General features: G+C 41.2%; 1 protein-coding gene across 15 annotated transcripts in view; it reads right to left on the bottom strand.

Annotated features, from left to right (window-relative positions):
- LOC109417728 (vascular endothelial growth factor receptor 1) overlaps positions 1–19,369 on the bottom strand; it is a 176,812-nt gene that overhangs the window by 17,897 nt on the left and 139,546 nt on the right. For 8 of the 15 annotated variants that reach the window (XM_062850372.1, XM_062850373.1, XM_062850371.1 and 5 more), the window contains one exon: positions 15,360–15,374. The exons of the other annotated variants lie outside the window; for them this stretch is intronic. In XM_062850372.1, the coding sequence (XP_062706356.1) occupies positions 15,360–15,374 (15 nt within the window). The remainder of the gene's footprint in view (positions 1–15,359; positions 15,375–19,369) is intronic. 15 annotated transcript variants of the gene reach the window in all.

The raw sequence follows: 19,369 nt of genomic DNA, 5'->3' as shown, positions 1-19,369 counted from the left end.
TCGTTTACTCTTATCTAGAATTACACAGTACACGAAAAAGTCGCCAGTGTTTCCTCCTGGTTATTCTCCCTGTCAGAAGAGGTAGCAGTGCGTGTAGCAAAACCCCATTACACTCCTTACTAGTATTCACACCGTCCGGGAGAAGTCATGGACGGAGCTTGATTGGCGAGGGTCGCCAACAAAAACCATGAAGGCCTTCCTGCTATACAAGGAACTGTACAACAGCTGGGCGTGTTGATCGAATTTGAATCCTCGAAGAAAATTGAACAATTTCGAACTGATTTAACGGCATCGACTTTTAGCATAAAACAACGGAACATGACCAAGGACTAGGAGAACTTCTATAGTTGCATGCCATCGAGGGGACAACTTTCTAATCTTTACAGGCGACTTCAACACGAGCGATGAGCTTTCTAATCGGCAAGATCTGACTACGCGTTGCTCGAATTCGAGCAGCAGATATTCCGGAAGGTGGCAACGTACACAGCAAAAAAGTGGATTACTTATGAAACCTGGCGGAAGATTGAAGAGCGCAGAGAAGCAATAGAGCACCGCGACAGAGCTGACAAAAACCAGAGCAGCCAAATACGAGTCCTGTCAACGGTTTAGTCAAACGCTGCTGCAGGCGAGACAAGAAAGCGTGGATGGACTCCCTGGTTGATACTATGTCTCACGACGCCTTAGTGGAGCAAGGATGAATTCGGGGACGCCAGAAAAGGAGGCTACTGGCAGGGATTGGCGGCATGCACCGTGCGGTGCGAAAAAAGCGTGTGCTTCAGGCTCAATTGAGAATGGAAAATGTTCCAGATCTAAAAAAGCACTTTTTCTCAAAATGATCAACAAATCAAAGAAAATAAGAATGTCCGATTGTTTATTTAGTCAATTATGACAATCGGACACGCTTTTTTGCTCGCTTTTTCGTCATTCTGGAGAAAAGTGCTTTTTCAGTTTTGGACAATTTGTGATTCTCATTTGAGCCTTCACACAATCGCAAGTGCTCGTCTCCCGTTTTGCCGAGAGACAAGAGACGTATGAGTGAGAGCTTTCATAATTGTGCGAGAGACAATCGCAGCACTAGCTCTACGGCGTAGGGAGTAATGCACGGTGCTTGGGACTGCGCTTGTCTCCAAACAGAAAAAATCAATTAATAAATTAATTGAAGAGTTTGTATTTTCGGTAAAGTTGTTAAGCTTGTCAAGAGTTGACAAGTGATGGGTCGTTTGATTCGAAATTTTTGCAATCATGCGTAGTATCAAGCCAAGTGAAAAGCACGGAGACAAGCACCGAGAGAGTGCAGCGTGAGAGACAGGAGAGCTCCAGCGCGCGGCAAAGCAAACGAGCAACACACAACCGATTGCGCGTACTCGTCTCCTTCTAGTTTGTTGTGCTGTCTCGTAGCAGAGTGTGCGGCACGCAAAGAGTTTTGAGTCGCACCCTATCCCTGCTACTGGACAGCTTCTTACCGGCCCAACTGACCAGCTAATCTGTTGGTTCGAGCACTTCGAACATCTTCGCCAAGTTTCAGCGTCCAGCTAACCATCAACATCTATGTATGATTCGTCTAGAATACGGCGCATCACCCGTGTCGGCGGTTGTGTTTCAAATTTTGACTCGTGTCATTTTCTCGTTCCGCGTGCTTTTGATTTCGGCCGACGAAATGGTGAAAAGTAAGAAGTGTGCGCAGCTGACTCGTGGTCTTGGGCAGAGAAGTTGTTATAGAGATGCGCGATGACTGAAACCAAAGGTTCCAATTGAACCGTCAAACGCGGTCCCAATCGAGCAAATTCAAGGAAATAGAAAAACATGGGAAACAAAGCGCAACATGAAAGCACATAAAAGTGTGTTAGTGCAAAGCATGACGTCACTTGTATGCTTGACATCTTTATGGGCAGATCAAACTAACACGCACGCGAAAATATAATTTTGTTCACCGCAAAAATTGATTGTTATTGGGCGCGATGTTAATAAACATAACCTAAATCCTCTTCGCGCATCTCTATAACAACTTCTCTGGTCTTGGGATGAACTGTGTGCAATAGGAGAACGGCGGAAAGAGAACATCAGCAATGGGTTACATGTGGACACCGACCGTTCCAGAGACAACCGTTTTTAGGCGTTGGTACGGCTGCAGCAATGACTTAAACGGAGCAGTACGAGCAAAAATTTAACTGGTGAGATCTTTCTGATTCAGATACAAATTTTCATTCCATACATTATTAGAATGAAAATTGTATTACAATTTTCCTGTTGTATTACATATATTAACACGCTAAGTACCGACAGGCAAAAAAACGTGGAACTGTTTTTTTGCACATCCATATCTCAGCAGTTAGTGAACCAAATTTCAATCTTTTTGCGTTAACGGAATCCTACACTATCCTAGAGAGGTGTAGTGAAAACCGATTGGAATTTCATGCAGCTTCCGGTGAGAACCAGGCGAAAACATTAGTTCCACATTTTTAACTTCTTCCGGTTCCGTTTTGTTCCCAGATCGGTTGTGAGTACCATGTCTTTGTAGCGAGTTCTTTCGGAACCTCGACAAGATAGCAACATTCTGTCTTCGGCAAAGATGTTCAGAACAACAACCACTTCCTGGGGATGGATTTTATAGTTCCGAATTTCCCCACCACGTGGCGCTAGTGTACATAGTGACTTCCGGTACGACTTTGGTGGGATATAGCACGAGATTGAAGCCAGATAGGGAGGTACGATCTTCGTCAAAGTTGTTCAGAACTACGAGTACTTCCAGGTCATGAAGACCATAGTTCGGAATATCACCACCACGTGGCGCTATTGTACATAGCTACTTCCGGAATAAGTTTGGGGTGGGATATAGCACGAGATTGACGCCAGATAGGGAGGTACGATCTTCGGCAAAGTTGTTCAGGACTACGAGTACTTCCAGGTCATGAAGAGCATAGTTCCAAATTTCACCACTACGTGGCGCTAGTGTACATACAGTAAAACCTCCATGAGTCGATATTGAAGGGACCATCGACTCAAGGAAATATCGAGAAGTGGAACAAAATTCCTTTGGGTAGCTTTTTGAAGGGACCATCATAGTAACCCAGAAAAAAAATGCAGTATGGAAAAATTTACCTCCATGAGTCGATATCGAGTCAAGGAACATCGACTCATGGAGGGTCGACTGTAGCTACTTCCGGAATGAGTTTGGAGGGATATAGCACGAGATTGAAACCAGATAGGGAGGTACGATCTTCGGCAAAATTGTTCAGGATTACGAGTACTTCCAGGTCATGAAGAGCATAGTTCCAAATTTCACCACCACGTGGCGCTAGTGTACATAGCTACTTCCGGTATGAGTTTGGAAGGATATAGCACGAGATTGAAGCCAGATAGGAAGATGCGATCTTCGGCAAAGTTGTTCAGAATTACGAGTACTTCCAGGTCATGGAGGGCATAGTTTAGAATTTCCCCACCACGTGGCGCTAGTGTGCATAGTGACTTCCGGTACGACTTTGGTGGGATATAGCACCAGATTGAAGCCAGATAGTGAGGTACGATCTTCGGCAAAATTGTTCAGGATTACGAGTACTTCCAGGTCATGAGGAGCATAGTTCGGAATTTCACCACTACTTGGCGCTAGTGTACATAGCTACTTCCGGTATGAGTTTGGGGGATATAGCACGAGATTGAAGCCAGATAGGGTGGTACGATCTTCGGCAAAGTTGCTCAGGACTACCAGTACTTCCAGGTCATAAAGAATATAGCTAAGAATTTCACCACCACGTGGCGCTAGTGTACATAATGACTTCCGGTACAACTTTGGTAGGATATAGCACGAGATTGAAGCCAGACAGGAAGGTGCGATCTTCGGCAAAAATGTTCAGAACTGTGATTACTTCTAGGTGATGAAGAACATGTTTCGGAATTGCACCACCACGTGGCGCTAGTGTACGTAGTGACTTCCGGTACAACTTTTGTGAGATATAGCACAAGATTGAAGCCAGATAGGAAGGTACGATCTTTGGCAAAGTTGGCTAGTGTACACAGCTACTTCCGGTACGACTTTGGTGGGATATAGCACGAAATCGAAGCCAGATAGGAAGGTGCTATCTTCGGCAAAGTTGTTCAGGACTACGAGTACTTCTAGGCCATGAAGAGCATAGTTTCGAATTTCACCACCACGTGGCGCTAGTGTACATAGTGACTTGCGGTACGACTTTGATGGGATATAGCCCGAGGTTGAAGCCTGATAGGAAAGTACGATCTTCGGCAAAGTTGTTCAGAACTATGATTACTTCCAGGTGACGAAGAACTTGTTACATGTTTACCTCCGGTACGACTTTGGTGAGATATATCACAAGATTGAAGCCAGACATAAAGGACCGATCTTCAGGAAAGGTGTTCAGGACTACGAGTACTTCTATGTCATGAAGAGCATATTTTCGAATTTCACCACCACGTGGCGCTAGTGTACATAGCTACTTTCGGTACGATTTTGTTAGGATATAGCATGAGATAGAAGCCAGATAGTATATCTTTAGAGAAATAAATATGTCACGAGATCGAAGCCAGGTAGGAAGGTGCGATCTTCGGCAAAGTTGTTCAGGACTACGAGTACTTCCAGGTCATGAAGAGCATAGTTCCAAATTCCACCACCTCAGACGCTAGTGTACATATTTACCTCCGGTACGACTTTGGTGGGATATAGCATGAGATTGAAGCCCGTCAGGAAGGTACGATCTTCGGAAAAGTTGTTCAGGACTACAAGCACTTCCAGTTCCGAACGTCACCACCACGTGGCGCAAGTGTACATACTAACCTCAGGTACGAATGATGAGGTATTGCACGATCTTCAAGTCTGATAGGAAGACAAAATTGTTCAGAACTACGAGCACTACCGGGTTTGGAATTTCACCACCACGTTGTGATAATGTACAAAGAATTTCAGACACGATTTTTAAGAGCTATGCAAGATAAATTTATGCCAGATTGGGACTTCTCTGACTCAATCGAAGGATTGTTCTGACAATTTATCTAGCTATTTGTATGAGAATTCCTGAAGGAAATCCGACAAGGAATTCCTGGTATTTTTTTTTTTCAATGATGCATTTGAGAATTTTATTAGGGATTTTTGTTCCACAGATTCCTGCTGGAATTTCTTCAGAAATTTATTCAAGCATTTCTCCAGTGATTCCTTCTGGAATTAACCCACCTATTCATTATGTCTCCAGGAATTCCAGGATATTTTTCAAAGTATTCCTCCAGGAATTCCTCATAATATTTTTCAAGAAATTCCTCCTCCAAGGATTCCTGTGAATATTCATTCGTGGAATTCCCAAAGGAATTTATGCAGTCGTTATTACTAAAATTTCCAAGGACACCCTTCAGATATCCCTCCAGAGGTTCCAGCTGAATTTTTTCCAGTAAAGGAATTGCTTCTGGAATTTCTTGAAATATTCTTCCTGGAATTATTCAATAAATAGTTCAATAATTCATACAAAGATTGTTCCAGATATTCGAAAAATTCTTCAAAATTTCACCAAAAAATCTTTGGGATTTTTAGAGATTGCTTTGGAAATGCCTCCAAAGATTCCTTCGAATATCCATGCTCTTGCGATTTATTTGCCAAATTCTTCCAGGGATTTTATCGGGATTCCTCTAGTGCTTTTTTTTGGAAATTCCTATAGCGGCTCTTTCTGGATTGTTTCCAAAATTTCTTTGGGGAAATCATCTGGATAATTCCATTTGGGATCCTTGAGTGTTGTTTTTCAAATCTTTTCAGGGATTCAGGAGATTTTCCAGAGATATCTTCAAAAATTCATCCAGGCATACCTTTAATATTTTCTACAGGGATTCTGGATTTCCTCTAGATGCCCCTTTGTATTTTCATTCATGAACCCATCCTCTAGCGCTTTCTTTCCCCAAGGATTTCTTCAGAAATTCCTCCGGAACTTAAAAACTTTAGCGATTTCATTTCAAATAACTCTGGAGCTTCTTTCTGCGATTCATTTACGATAAATTTTAGTGATTCTTTCGAAGAATCATTATGAAACTCCCCAATTGAGTATTTAAGAAAGTTTTTAGTGATGCTTTCGAAATATGTTTTGCAGGGATTGCTACGTATTTTTTTTGCTAGAATTCGTCCGCGAAGTCCTCGAAAGATTCCTTCAGAAATTTATGCAGTGATTTATTCGGAAATTCATCTCCAGAGTGCCCGAGTCGGTGGCGCAGTTGATCACATGTACCCCTTTATTTGCGGATGGTCATGGGATTAATATATTATTCTGGATAATAAATATGAAGTTGGAGCCAGAAATTTATTTGAATATCTTTGCTAAAACTTATGTGAATCATCATTATGAGAATATCTTTCTGAAGTTTACATTTTTCACGAAAACAAGAATCCATGACATCAAAGCTTTTGCAATAATTAAACTGAAACCTTTATTCTACTAGAACTGAATCTCTTAGAGAAACGCCTTAGACATTCGCGGAAAGTATTTCTGTAGATATTCTTGGAGAATACTCTCCAAGTGTTCCTGAAATGATCCTTGATCCTTGAACGTGGGAGCTAGACTCGTACCTTTCTATCTGGCTTCAATCTTGCGATACATCTCACTAAAGACGTATCGGAAGTCACTATGTACACTAGCGTCATGTGGTGGTGGAATTCGGAACTATGCTCTGCATGACCTGGAAGTACTCGTAGTCACGAACAACATTGCCGCAGATCATACCTTCCTATCTGGCTTCATTCTTATGATATAGCTCCACATGGTGCTGAAATTCTGAACTATGTTCTTCATAACCTGGAAGTACTCGTAGTCCTGAACAACTTTGCCGAAGATCGCATCTTTCTATCTGGCTTCAATCTCGTGCTATATCCCACCAAAGTCATACCGGAACTAGCTATGTACACTAGCGCTACGTGGTGGTGAAATTTGGAACTATGTTCTTCATGAACTGGAAGTACTCGTAGTCCTGAACAACTTTGTCGAAGATTGTACCTTCCTATCCGGCTTCAATCTCGTGCTATATCCCACCAAAATCGTACCGGAAGTCACTATGTACACTAGCGCCACGTGGTGGTGAAATTCCGAACTATGCTCTTCATGACCTGGAAGTACTCGTAGTTCTGAACAACTTTGTCGAAGATGGTACCTTCCTATCTGGCTTCAATCTCGTGCTATATCCCTCCAAACTCATACCGGAAGTAGCTATGTATGTACACTAGCGCCACGTAGTGGTGAAATTTGGAACTATGCTCTTCATGACCTGGAAGTACTCGTAGTCCTGAACAACTTTGCCGAAGATCGTACCTCCCTATCTGGCTTCAATCTCGTGCTATATCCCACCAAAGTCGTACCGGAAGTCACTATGTACACTAGCGCCACGTGGTGGTGATATTCTGAGCTATGCTCTTCATGATCTGGAAGTACTCGTAGTCCTAAACAACTTTGCCGAAGACCTTCCTATCTGACTTCAATCTCGTGCTATATCCCTCCAAAGTCATATCGGAAGTAGCTACGCACACTAGCGTCACGTAGTGGTGAAATTCCGAAGTATGCTCCTCATGATCTGGAAGGACTTGTAGTCCTGAACAACTTTGGCGAAGATCGTACCTCCCTATCTGGCTTCAATCTCGTGCTATATCCCTCCAAACTCATACCGGAAGTAGCTATGTACACTAGCGCCACGTGGTGGTGATATTCTGAACTACGCTCTTCATGACCTGGAAGTACTCGTAGTCCTGAACAACTTTGCCGAAGATCGCATCTTCCTATCTGGCTTCAATCTCGTGCTATATCCCACCAAAGTCGTACCGGAAGTCACTATGTACACTAGCGCCACGTGGTGGTGAAATTCTGAACTATGCTCTTTATGACCTGGAAGTACTCGTAGTCCTGAACAACTTTGCCGGAGATCGTACCTTCCTATCTGGCTTCAATCTCGTGCTATATCCCACCAAAGTCGTACCGGAAGTCACTATGTACACTAGCGCCACGTGGTGGGGAAATTCGGAACTATGAAATCCATCACCAGGAAGTGGTTGTGGTTCTGAACAACTTTTCCGAAGACAGAATGTTGCTATCTTGTCGAGGTTCCGAAAGAACTCGCTACAAAGACATGGTACTCACAACCGATCTGGGAACAAAACGGAACCGGAAGAAGTTAAAAATGTGGAACTAATGTTTTCGCCTGGTTCTCCCCGGAAGCTGCATGAAATTCCAATCGGTTTTCACTACATCTCTCTAGGATAGTGTAGGATTCCGTTAACGCAAAAAGATTGAAATTTGGTTCACTAACTGCTGAGATATGGATGTGCAAAATAATTAGTTCCACGTTTTTCTGCCTGTCGGTACTTTACGTTACAAAAACCCTGTTGGTATAAGCAGTGTTAAACATTAAACTACACGGTGTTCGATAAGTTCGGATACACAGTAAAATTGAATTTATTTCCCATCTGTAATTCAGTTTTGCAAAGTGAATGTATTAATTGAAAGCTCACATAATACTGATCAAATACAGTATATGTTTTGAAATAAACTGTCCTTAATCCTTTCGTAATAATTGCAAATGTGTCTCAAGTTCCTTTTGGCCGGCACGCACGTCTGTCATTGGTATTTCGTCTAGCTGTTATTGAGTAATGGTGTTAAGTTGAATCAAATTAGGTTGTTGTCCTCAGCATTAGTGGTAGCAACTATGGCCATACGAAATAATCTATAAGATTCAGATTGGGTGAAATACGGACTCATTTTATTTTGATCTTTAAAATTTCTAAAATTGCCGCTGTACCTGGTTTAATGATTTTTGTTTTGTCAAAAAGCAAGGCTGCGTTATATCTCAGTTTAATCCATAGTTATCTTTTCCAAAACTTGATTATATCCCTATTGTTGGAAATTTTAACCAAAATTGGCTTTATATAATGTTTTTATGCCTTTTTCATAGATTTAAGCACATTTTGACTAAACTTGCAAATTTATCACCATATCATCACTGAAATAGCAGTGTAAAGGTTTTGTCTATTAATTTAGTTATTTTAATATAGTATAGTGAGATGTAAGCTCAAAAGTCAACGTTTTAGACTTCTGTAGCTTGAGCAACTTATCGAAAATTATTCCAGCGTGCCGGAGCTAACAAACTTTAGATACATCTAAGGCTTATAAAAAAAAGTAGAAAAAAACTTTATTCAAAACCATATGCTATATTTAATCAGTGTTATATGACCTTTCAATAAATACATTTACTTTGAAAATCTGAATTACAGATATGAAATTAATTAAAGTTATATGGTGTATCCGAACTTATTGAACACCCTGTATTTCCTAATCAAACTCCCAACTCCTTACTATTTACGGGGGCGTCGGTGAGTCGCTGGCCTCTCGATAAATAGATATAATCCTTTCCCCTTTATCCCATCCCCTTCTCGTAACATAGAAGACGCAACGCTATAGGCAGGTCAGTTCCGGTTGGCCAAATTATGTTTCTTTTCGTTTCAGAGAGCGATCAATGGCGCTTAAGCCAAGGCTTTTTAGCCAGGACACAGTGAAAATGACTGTGCCCCATCCCTGGAGTAAAAAGGCCCAAGGAGTGACAATTAATCTCTTAGCTAAGTCACTCCCAACGACTGTTGTTTGATATACAAAAGACATTCATACTTACAGCAGCATATCTACACGATCTACTCAATTACACATACATACATAAAATCTTGTCGCATCACTTGCTTATAGTGAATCCAAAATCATCCCTTTCCATATATCCAACTCCTTGACACTTATGAGGGTGCCGGTGAGTCGCTGGCCTTTTATTAAGTAGGTGTCATATCATCATTTCCTTTCCTATCCTCGTAACGGAGAAGATGGGCGTGGCCGGCAATGAAAGTTTTCATGTATTTTCTACTTAGACTTCTGGTTGGATAGCTGTTCCCTCCCAAATAGCTTTCCATAAGTAACTGGAATAAGAGTATTAAAGCCTTAAACATGACAACTTTCAGTATGCAATCTACGAATTACTCCGTTACCACGCAACGCAACGCAATACGGCGCATCACCCGTGTCAGTTTTGGAGTACCATCACTGCATGAGATCGAAACAGCCATCCAAAACATGTAGTCCAACTAGGCTCTCGGGGTGGATCGCATATCATCAGAGATGCATAAAGCTAAGCCCATGCTATCCGCGAAATGTTGCATCAACTGTAATATCCCGGTCGACTGGATGCAATGCGTCTTAGTGAAGGTTCCCAAGAAGGGGGATCTTACTGTTTGCGACAACTGTGTGTATCAACGTTCTGTGCATAGCTATTCTAAATCGAATGCAAGAGAAAATAGACGCAACTCTCGGGCGGCAGCGCCCAAGATTTCGTGCCGGAAGATCATGTGTAGATCATATGCTCCGTATCATCCTGGAGCAGGTCAACGATTTCCAAGAGTCCCTCTATTTGGTATTCATCGACTACGAGAAAGTTATGGATCGTCTGACCCACAAACATCTGTGGGGCGTGTTCGACCCCATTCGGGTAGTCGCTGACGTGTCAGGCAAGGATGTAGACTACTTCTCCGACATAAAGGAAGTAGATAGGAATTGGACCTGGGCTCAGACCGACCAAGATGGAAACTTCTGGAATAGTTTAGTTAAAGGTGGAGATCTTTAACGTTGGCCCTATGTACTCCAGGAGTGCTCTGGTTACATGAGTGAAGTGCGTGTGACCTCAAGCATTGTTTTTTTTGAAAACCCAGAATTCGAAGTTAGCGGCCAAGCATGTGATAAAATCTAGGTAACAGTGACAACTGAAGAGCCCGTGAAGCTGAAGGTACCGAAGTCGACCCAGATTGGGGTTTTTTGCATTCGCAAGACTTCCCTTGATGCTTGACGGGACTGGTTTCTCGAAGCAGTTACAGAAGCGTGCGAGACAGCCGTTGGGAGAGAAGTTACCAAGTGGCACTCGCAAGGCCAGCACGGCGTGTGTATGGGAATGGTTTATAACAAAAAAATAGGCATCGTCAAATTTTTCGCTATTCAAAAATAGAGGCTTTCAGCTTTCATTTGCGCGGTCCCTCAAAAAAATCCACCGAGGGATCTCGAACAACTTTTTCAGAATACTGTTTTTCCCCATACAAAATGAACGGTTCCAAATTAATCCCTATTTCTACTCAACAAACATACCCAATTTTTGTATGAAAAAGTTCCCCCGATGGAATATTTCGATGTTGGGCTTGAGTGAAAGCTAGAAGCGTCAACTTTCACGTAACGTAAAAATTAGCGATGCCTATTTTTTTGTAATAAATTTCTTCTCCCAGACACACCGTGCCAGTGGATTGGTAACACTGAAGCAAAAAGGGAATGAAGCCTATGAGTCGGGCCTCATTCAGGCGCCCTAGAATGCTGGGTAGGGTGGAACTGAAGGTATCAGAGAGAAGAAACCCCTTAAACCCTAGTGGACAGGTGAAAGAAGATGAAGAGGACAAGTAGAGGCAGTTGTGAATAAGGGAGACAAGGGTGACATTTTTGCCATAATGTCTGTCAACTTAGCACTACGGATCACCTATTTCGATGACAAGAGTCCATCAAACAGGCTAACTTCAGTTCAAGGTGTTAAACGACCCGAGGAATGAATAATCGAGGGGGCGAAAAAGATGTTCAATTGTTAATGGTGCCTCTAGGGCACCTGGGAACTCTTTATAGTGCTTGTCCCTTACCGCGTAAATGCCGGGCTCTAGCGTGATGGACCTTTTTTCCACTCGTTAGATATTGACTTTTTGCCTTAGAGCTGGCTGCGCAGTAGTTTGACTCCATCATTGACCTCGAAGTTGAACATCAGTACGGATCTCAAGCAGACCTTGTTAAGACTTCGTAAGCCAACTCATGGTAACTACGGCAATGGAGAGGAAGAAAAAGAAAAAGCAGAATATAAAGGAATAGGAGCTTCGAGGCAAGGAATGGTAGGAGGACAGGTGCCAAGTGAGAAAAGGATGACGTGTTCGTTATCAATGCGGACGTGTTTAATTACTTGGAGTTCTTGAAGAATGATGAGGACCGACACTAAGCTCGTGATCTTGGAGCCGGCGTACGCAGTATTTGGCGCACTTGTACCGGCGAAATTATCCTCGACTCGAGTTCAAGTCCGACAAAACCTGCAAGGGTGCCGCCTACAAGTGTCAGGCGGAAGAAGTCCTTGGAGAGGGTGTCAAAGAAAGGGACTTTGAAGGTCAAAAACCTGGAAGAGATAAAGGACGCAAGGACGAGGAAGTGCTTGTTACAGCACTATGCTACGGCAACAGTAAGAAATGCAGGTAGCTACCACTGCAGTTCGGTAACGGAAAGACCCGACAGAAACACAGGTGGCCTTGATTCAGCTAATAAATATAATAAGGTCGGTATACAGTGTCTTGAACCGGGACACAAGTCATGGGACTGTAAAGGTCTTAACTGGGGCAAGCTTTGTAATTGGCAATGTGAAGGCGAAGGCCACAAGGCGCAAGGCTGTACAAACCCGCCCAAGTGCTCGATTGTTCGGGAAACTCCAAAGTGCTCGGTATTCAAAGGAGCTACAGCTGACAAATCACCTGAACCACTGCCACACAGCCCAGCAACTTCTTTGTCAGGCAATTGCTGAGTGGAGGACGGATATTACCTTCATGAATCTAATTCTATACCCATTACCCGCCGGTAACTGCAGCTGGATTACGGATGGGTCCATTGGCGGCGACATGGCGACGGCCAAGGTCAACGGGGTCTTTTTCTAAAGCTGCTATGCGCCTCCGCGGTAGACTGTATATCGGCCGAGCGTACAGGGTGAAGTCGATCTGACTAATTTGGTACTAAAAGTACTTTTGGCAGAACGGAGCAGAGTTGATCATTGACGTAACTTTTTGTATTCCTGGCCTAATAAGTAGTTTGAACTGGAGAGTGTACGATGGCTACACTCACAGCGATCACCTGACGGTTCGTTACAGTATCGACTACGACAGCAGCAAGCAGCGGGTAGAGGAAGTGGTGCATAGGCCAAGGCCAAGCCCTTGCAGATGGAAGACATCATACTTCGACGGTGGGGTATTTAGGGAGGTGCTTCGCCGTGAGCGAAACCTACTTGGTTAAGTGGTGACGAGTTGGTAGCGTTATAAAGTCGCGCTGCAGAACCTGATAAGAGCAAGCAAAAAGGCCTGCTTTGAGGGTCTCTTGCAGAGTTCCAATGCGAATCCGTGGGGTGATATCTACAGGATCCTGATGGCCAAGACGAGAGGTGTAATGGCTACTGCAGAGCAATTTGCAGAGATTTTTGAGGGGGGCTTTTTCCGCGTCATGAACCTAGTCCTTGGCCTCCCTTCGTAGGACAGCCGGGGACTGGAGCTGGGGATGAGGAGAGGGTTACCGATGTGGAACTTGCGGGGAAAGCGAAGTCCCTTAGCGTGTGTAAGGCTCTGGACGGAATTCCGAACCTGGCCTCAAAAGTAGCTATTGCAGAGGCTACCGAGATGTTCAGGTCTGCTATACAGAAATGCCTGAACGAGGGAGTTTTCCCAGATGTTTGGAAGCGGCGGAGCCTGGTTTTACTGCCAAAGGCGGGGAAACCACCTGGAGACCCGTCGGCATACAGACCAATATACTTGATCGACACGGCGGGGAAAGATCATCCTCAATAGAATGTTGGGGCACACCGAGGGTGTAAATGGTCTCTCGAACAATCAGTTCGGCCTCCGGAAGGGGAGGTCGACCGTAGACGCTATCCTGTCGGTTATAAAAACCACCGAGATAGTACTTCAGCGTAAGAGGAGGGGAATTCGCTACTATGGAGTAGTGACTCTGGATGTAAGGAATGCGTTTAATAGCGCCAATTGGGCGGCTATTGCCGATGCACTTCTGTGCCTGTATAGGATACCCGGGTACCTATACAAGATTCTCGGAAGCTACTTCCAGAATCGAGTACAAGTTTACGACACGGAGGTGGGTCGGACGTGCTTTCACAAAACCTTAGGAGTCCCGCAAGGTTCCATTCTGGGTCCAGTGTTATGGAATGTCATGTACGGCGAAGTGTTGAGGATCAAGTTCCCGATGGGAGCAATCGTTGGCTTGGCTGACGACATTACGCTGACGCTGGAAGTCTACGGTGAACCTATCGAAGATGTGTAGCCAACTTCTCGATCTCCCGGAAACTGGAATAGGCTTGCTATAAAACTGAAGTGGTTATTGTGATCAACTGCTAGTCGGAGAAACGGGCAGTGATTAGGGCGGGCGATCACCTCGAAACGCTCCGTCAATCAATTGATCAATGATAAGCTTACCTTTGGTAGCCACGTTGCCTACGCCTGCAAGGGAGCTTCCACAGCTATATTGGCATTGTCCCAGAAAATGCCAGTAAGTGGAGCTTCTGGTGGCTCCGTCAATTACTATTGTGCAGTATTAGTACATGGAGTAAAATCTAATATTTGCATATTGCTAACAGCAGAGTAAGTGGATGATTCCGATACCGTCTGGTACGGCCCCAACCTTGGGAATCACTTATAATATTGACCTCATGAGAATATGATTTGACATCACGATTTCTATTTCAAGCTTGTGCATCCGTATTAGTTAACATCGATAACCTTTCGCCATTATGTGCTACAAAAGTATTAGTTGTAAAAGACACAACATCAAACGTGTTAGTTCACATTTATACAGCAGTTCCAATTATTCCGATGTCTTCCGGCATCAATTTACTTCCACATATAGTTTTCTCACGAATGGAATGTACCATGAATATCCCCTACATACATGAATTGGAAATTAACAATAGACAATCTTAGAACCTCAAGGTTCCAACGAGAAGATTCTACTGATGATTCTACTTCCTAAAACCCCACATGAAACTACCATCCCTCAACCTGCTTCTATGGACGACATTCCCTACGATAGCAGCCAATCGGATGAACGAGAACACGCACTGAAATGGAAGAAAGTTTCTACTGTTTGCTACGGAGAAGACACCCTCGAATTTAAATTTATGTGCATCCAAAGAGAGAGAGGGCTTCCGCCCGCCCTCGCAAACAACCCCATACCGGAAATGAAGGGTTACACCATGAGACATCGGGGGGTTAGTTCCATCTAAACACGATTTTTTTTTTAAATAAATTTATTTGCTCAAACAAGAAATACAACACGGAAGGAAGTGGTGTTTGGTTAGCTGTGTCTAGATTTAGTTCTATATTTTAGAGAGCTATTAAAAGCACGCGCGCCAGATCAGTTTTGGAGGTGATTTTGCTTGATTTGCTGTTTTGCTTGCATGGCGCGGCGGCAGCACAGAGACAGTTGGGATTAATATTATGGTGTTTAGCCGGAAAAGGAAGGAGCCTTGTTTTGTTTGTGAAGGTTCGTTGTTGTTATTCGGAAAATTAACGCAAAACCGCATACCTTGTTCGTAATCATCTGCAACGGGATCCCCGATGGAGGAGGTGGAGGAGGAAGAACGCGGTGGGCCACAAAAACACGCGTTTTGATGAATTTTGTGTGTCAGTCGGTGGAGTTTTTATTTTTTTTGGTTTTAGGAGGGTTAGGAGTTTGAGGAATGGAACGATGACAATTTGGATTCGCCGAGTTATGGAAGAGAAAAGAGAATATCAATTAGTATTAGCGCTACAGGTTCTTTCTGAAGCTGGTTGTTTGCACTGTATCTAGTTCGCCGAGTTTGTTCCCATTTTGTAATACTCATAGCTGATGAGTTCTAAGATATTCGTTGAATAATCACATCTTGATACATAAAACAAAATATGAAATTTTACCCAGTTTGACGACTTAGTTCACTCGTCATTGAAACATTTCATTGTATGTATGTATGTATGTATGTTTTTATTCATATTATTGACCTATGAAAAGATAGCATGCTGTTATTGATGAGATTGTATGAATGATCGGTGAGCTTGGTGATAAGATTTGGAGAACAGTAAGAAGAGAACCGTAATGATTACAATGAACCACGAGATAAACGGTGATACTAACAGAAAGGATGCACAGACTAAGACAACTGAGAGGAGGTTTTCGGTGGTGAATTGAATATCATTGTTCATTGTATTATTATAGCTATTTTCTAATTATAAGTATTTCTAGCCTCAGTGAAGTACTTACGGAGTTTGTGTCTTACAATTTTTCAAGCACAAAAGTTATTTGAAGATATTCATGCACGAATTCCTTCAGTTATTTTTATATTGTCCAGCATTGTTGTTCATAAATTCGAACATGTGCTACGTACAGTAATCTCTTATAATGGTTCTGTCAGTAGTTTATTCACCTACGAACAAGTTAACGAATTTCTCAGGAAAATTTTCCTACAACTTTTTTGGGATATCTTGATATTTCGCTAAATTTATTTTGGACATCTTGTAGAGATTTTCTCTGAAGTTTCATTCTTTTTTTACCTATATGTTCCTAATAAATGCATCTGCAGTAGAAAGCTTTCGTAGAACATTTATAAGGTTCTCACATATTTACATTGAATTGTGGCATTGAAATGTTGGTACACGGAATCATATTTAGTTTGTGTAACTATCTCTCACGAAATAGGAAATAACATTACTCAGTTAAAATGTAATGATGTATTTGGTGAAAAAAAAATCTGAAACTGGTAAACAATCAAATTACAAATATACGATGCAATAGATGAATTCAGCGGCGATAATTAGAGAAATCCTAAAAACCACCGTAAAAACAGTGAATTCTACAGGAAATCAGACAAATTAGCGAAGATATCGGTAATAGGATTAATTTATCCTAGCGTGAAAAGCCTGCCCCAAGGATTTCTTCCAACAATGGTTGTCCATAGATCCACCGACAAACTCTTCAAGAATTTCATTTGAACATAATCAACAGCAGAAATTTTACCAGTAATCCTTCCAGGGATTGTTCTTGAAATTTGTTTAGAAACATCTTCTGAAGTTTCCTTGAGGAGTCGTTTTGGGATCGTTAAAAAAATGTTCTTCGTAATCAGTCGTACGATTTCTTGGAAATTTATTAGCAAGAATTCCTAGAATTTCTAGAAAAGTTTCCCATCAGAGGCATCATACTAGAAAGTTCCCCAGATACTTTTCTTGGATTTTCCCTAATAATGTATCTGGGCCTTTCACCCAAATTTCCTTAGGCGAAACTGGAAGCATTTCCTGATTTTTTCAATTTTGATTTTTTAACAAATAACGAAGCAATATTTTCAAAATCGGTTTTCGTACACATGCAGAGTATGGGTTAATGTATCTTCTGAATTTTTTCGTTTCCATTTTTTCCATTTTTTCAAAAACCATTTTTTTGTGAAATTTCGTTCAAAAATGGTTTCTGCAAAAACGAAATACATTTTGCACTACGGAAAAAAATCAGAAGATACCTTGATCCATCCTCTACATGTGTACGAAAACCGATTTTGAAAATATTGCTTCGTTATTTAATAAAAAAAAACCAAAACCAAAAAGTGAGGAAATGCTTCCTGTTTTGCTTTAAGTAAATATTCAAAAAAAAAAAAAAAAGATTTTTTGAGAAATTTTAATAACAAATGGTGCTTAGTTCCTACACAAATTTCTTCCGGTGAATTCTTGCTCAAACAAACCTACTACAAATTATTTGTTTTTTTTTTAATTTATCAAGAATTTACCGAAATATCCCTAGAAGTTCTTCCTAAAATTGTATAGGAATTCAAATAGGAAATTTCACAAAAAGTGCTCTAGCGACTTCTCTTGAATTTTATGTAAGGAATCTCTCTGAATTCTTCCAAGTATTTTTTAAGGAATTTCTTTCTAGGAATTCCAACAGAATACTTTTTCGAAAAAAAATCTACGGAGTTACACAGGATTTTTTTGCATTTTTTCTTGGCATACGTACTTTTACAGCAGTTGCTTCGGGGATTTCCCAAGAAATTGTTTTTAGATTTTTTCGGAAATACATCCCAGAATTGCTCAAAGGACTCTTTAGAATATTCTTTCCATTCCACCATTTTTTTTTTAATTTTACCAAGTCATTTATTGAGGATTTATCATAAATTCTATTCTTGTAAAGATGTTTATTTTTTAACTCCCACAAAAATCACTCTACCAGGATTTTATCAAGATCTCTTTGGTTTTCTTTTGAAAGGGTTTTAATAGGTTTTAGGAGAGCTTTGATTAATTCAGGAAAATTTAAATTTTTTAATCCTTTGCACATTTCTTCAGCCAATTCATCCGGAATTCCTTCTGAAATCGTTCCGGAAATCTCACCGGAAAACCCTTTCCTGCATAAATTTAACTTGGAATTTCCCAAGATGTTTTTAGAGAAATATTTAGGGAATTTCAAAGAATTTCACATCGGAGTCCATTAGCAGTTTTCTCTGAGATAAAAAAAAACCCAAAAATTACTTTAGTAATTTCAAGGAACTCTTAATGCAACATGAAATCACTCTAGTCGTTGCTTAGTAATCCCAGAATTTCCAAGGTACTTTTCTCAAGATTTCGATATTATTATTATCATGATTAATATTGAGTAATTATTTGATGAATTTCTTCAGGGCTTTATCTAAGTACATCCAGAATCTTCTTGAAGAATTCATTCTTCCCGATTATCAGTGATGAATAAAGTCTTCGCTCACAAATGTTGGTAATTTGTGTTGTGCTTTTTTAGTTTTATTTTACTTCTCAGATAAACGCTGATATCGACACTTAATTTACTTACCGGAGAGTTTCTGTCAAGCCTGCTCAAATGAGATAAATTGCCTACGAATTCCGAATATTTCAGAATAAAAGTAACTTCTTCCAGAGTTTTTATTAGCGAATCATTTCTGGTGTTTCCCCATGAATTCCTTCAGAGGTCTCCTCAACACCTCCGTGAAATTCCTAATAAATCCATTCAGGAACTCCAGGCAAATATTTTCAGAAGCTTTTCCATTTTTTTCCTTGAGAAAATTACTGTTTCTTAACCTTGTAAAGAGTTTCATATGAGTTCCGCTCGTTTTTATTCCTTTCCAAAATTTCCCATGAATGCCTCAAGAAAATTTTGCAGTGGTTTCTATAGAAAATTGTAATAAATTTTGTTCATTAATTTGTCAAAAATGCTCAAAGAAAACTCATCAGAAATTCTTCTAGAATTTTCAATTGCAGTGCAGGTATTCTTCTAGAAAACTTCAAAATATTTTTTAGGAAGGTCTCCAGGAATTTCTTTATAAAATGATTATTCTTAAAGAGATATCCCCAAAAATTTAGAAATCTTTCCCAGAAATCAAGAAAATAATTTCAATTCAAGATTCCGTCAAAAGGATAGATAGCCTCATGTATTCATCCAGTTTACCAAAGGATTCTATCTACAGATACCCCTGGGCAATCTTTCAACTAGGGCTTTCCTAGTATTGTTATCCTGAAATACTTGTCGAGATTCGTAAACTTATTCCTCTTAGGAGTTGTTTTTAGATTTTTCCC

This window comes from Aedes albopictus, chromosome 2 (assembly GCF_035046485.1).
Source record: "Aedes albopictus strain Foshan chromosome 2, AalbF5, whole genome shotgun sequence".
Taxonomy (NCBI): Eukaryota; Metazoa; Arthropoda; class Insecta; order Diptera; family Culicidae; genus Aedes; species Aedes albopictus.
The sequence above is the reverse complement of the archived record's forward strand: the minus strand, read 5'-3'. Positions and strand labels throughout refer to the sequence as shown.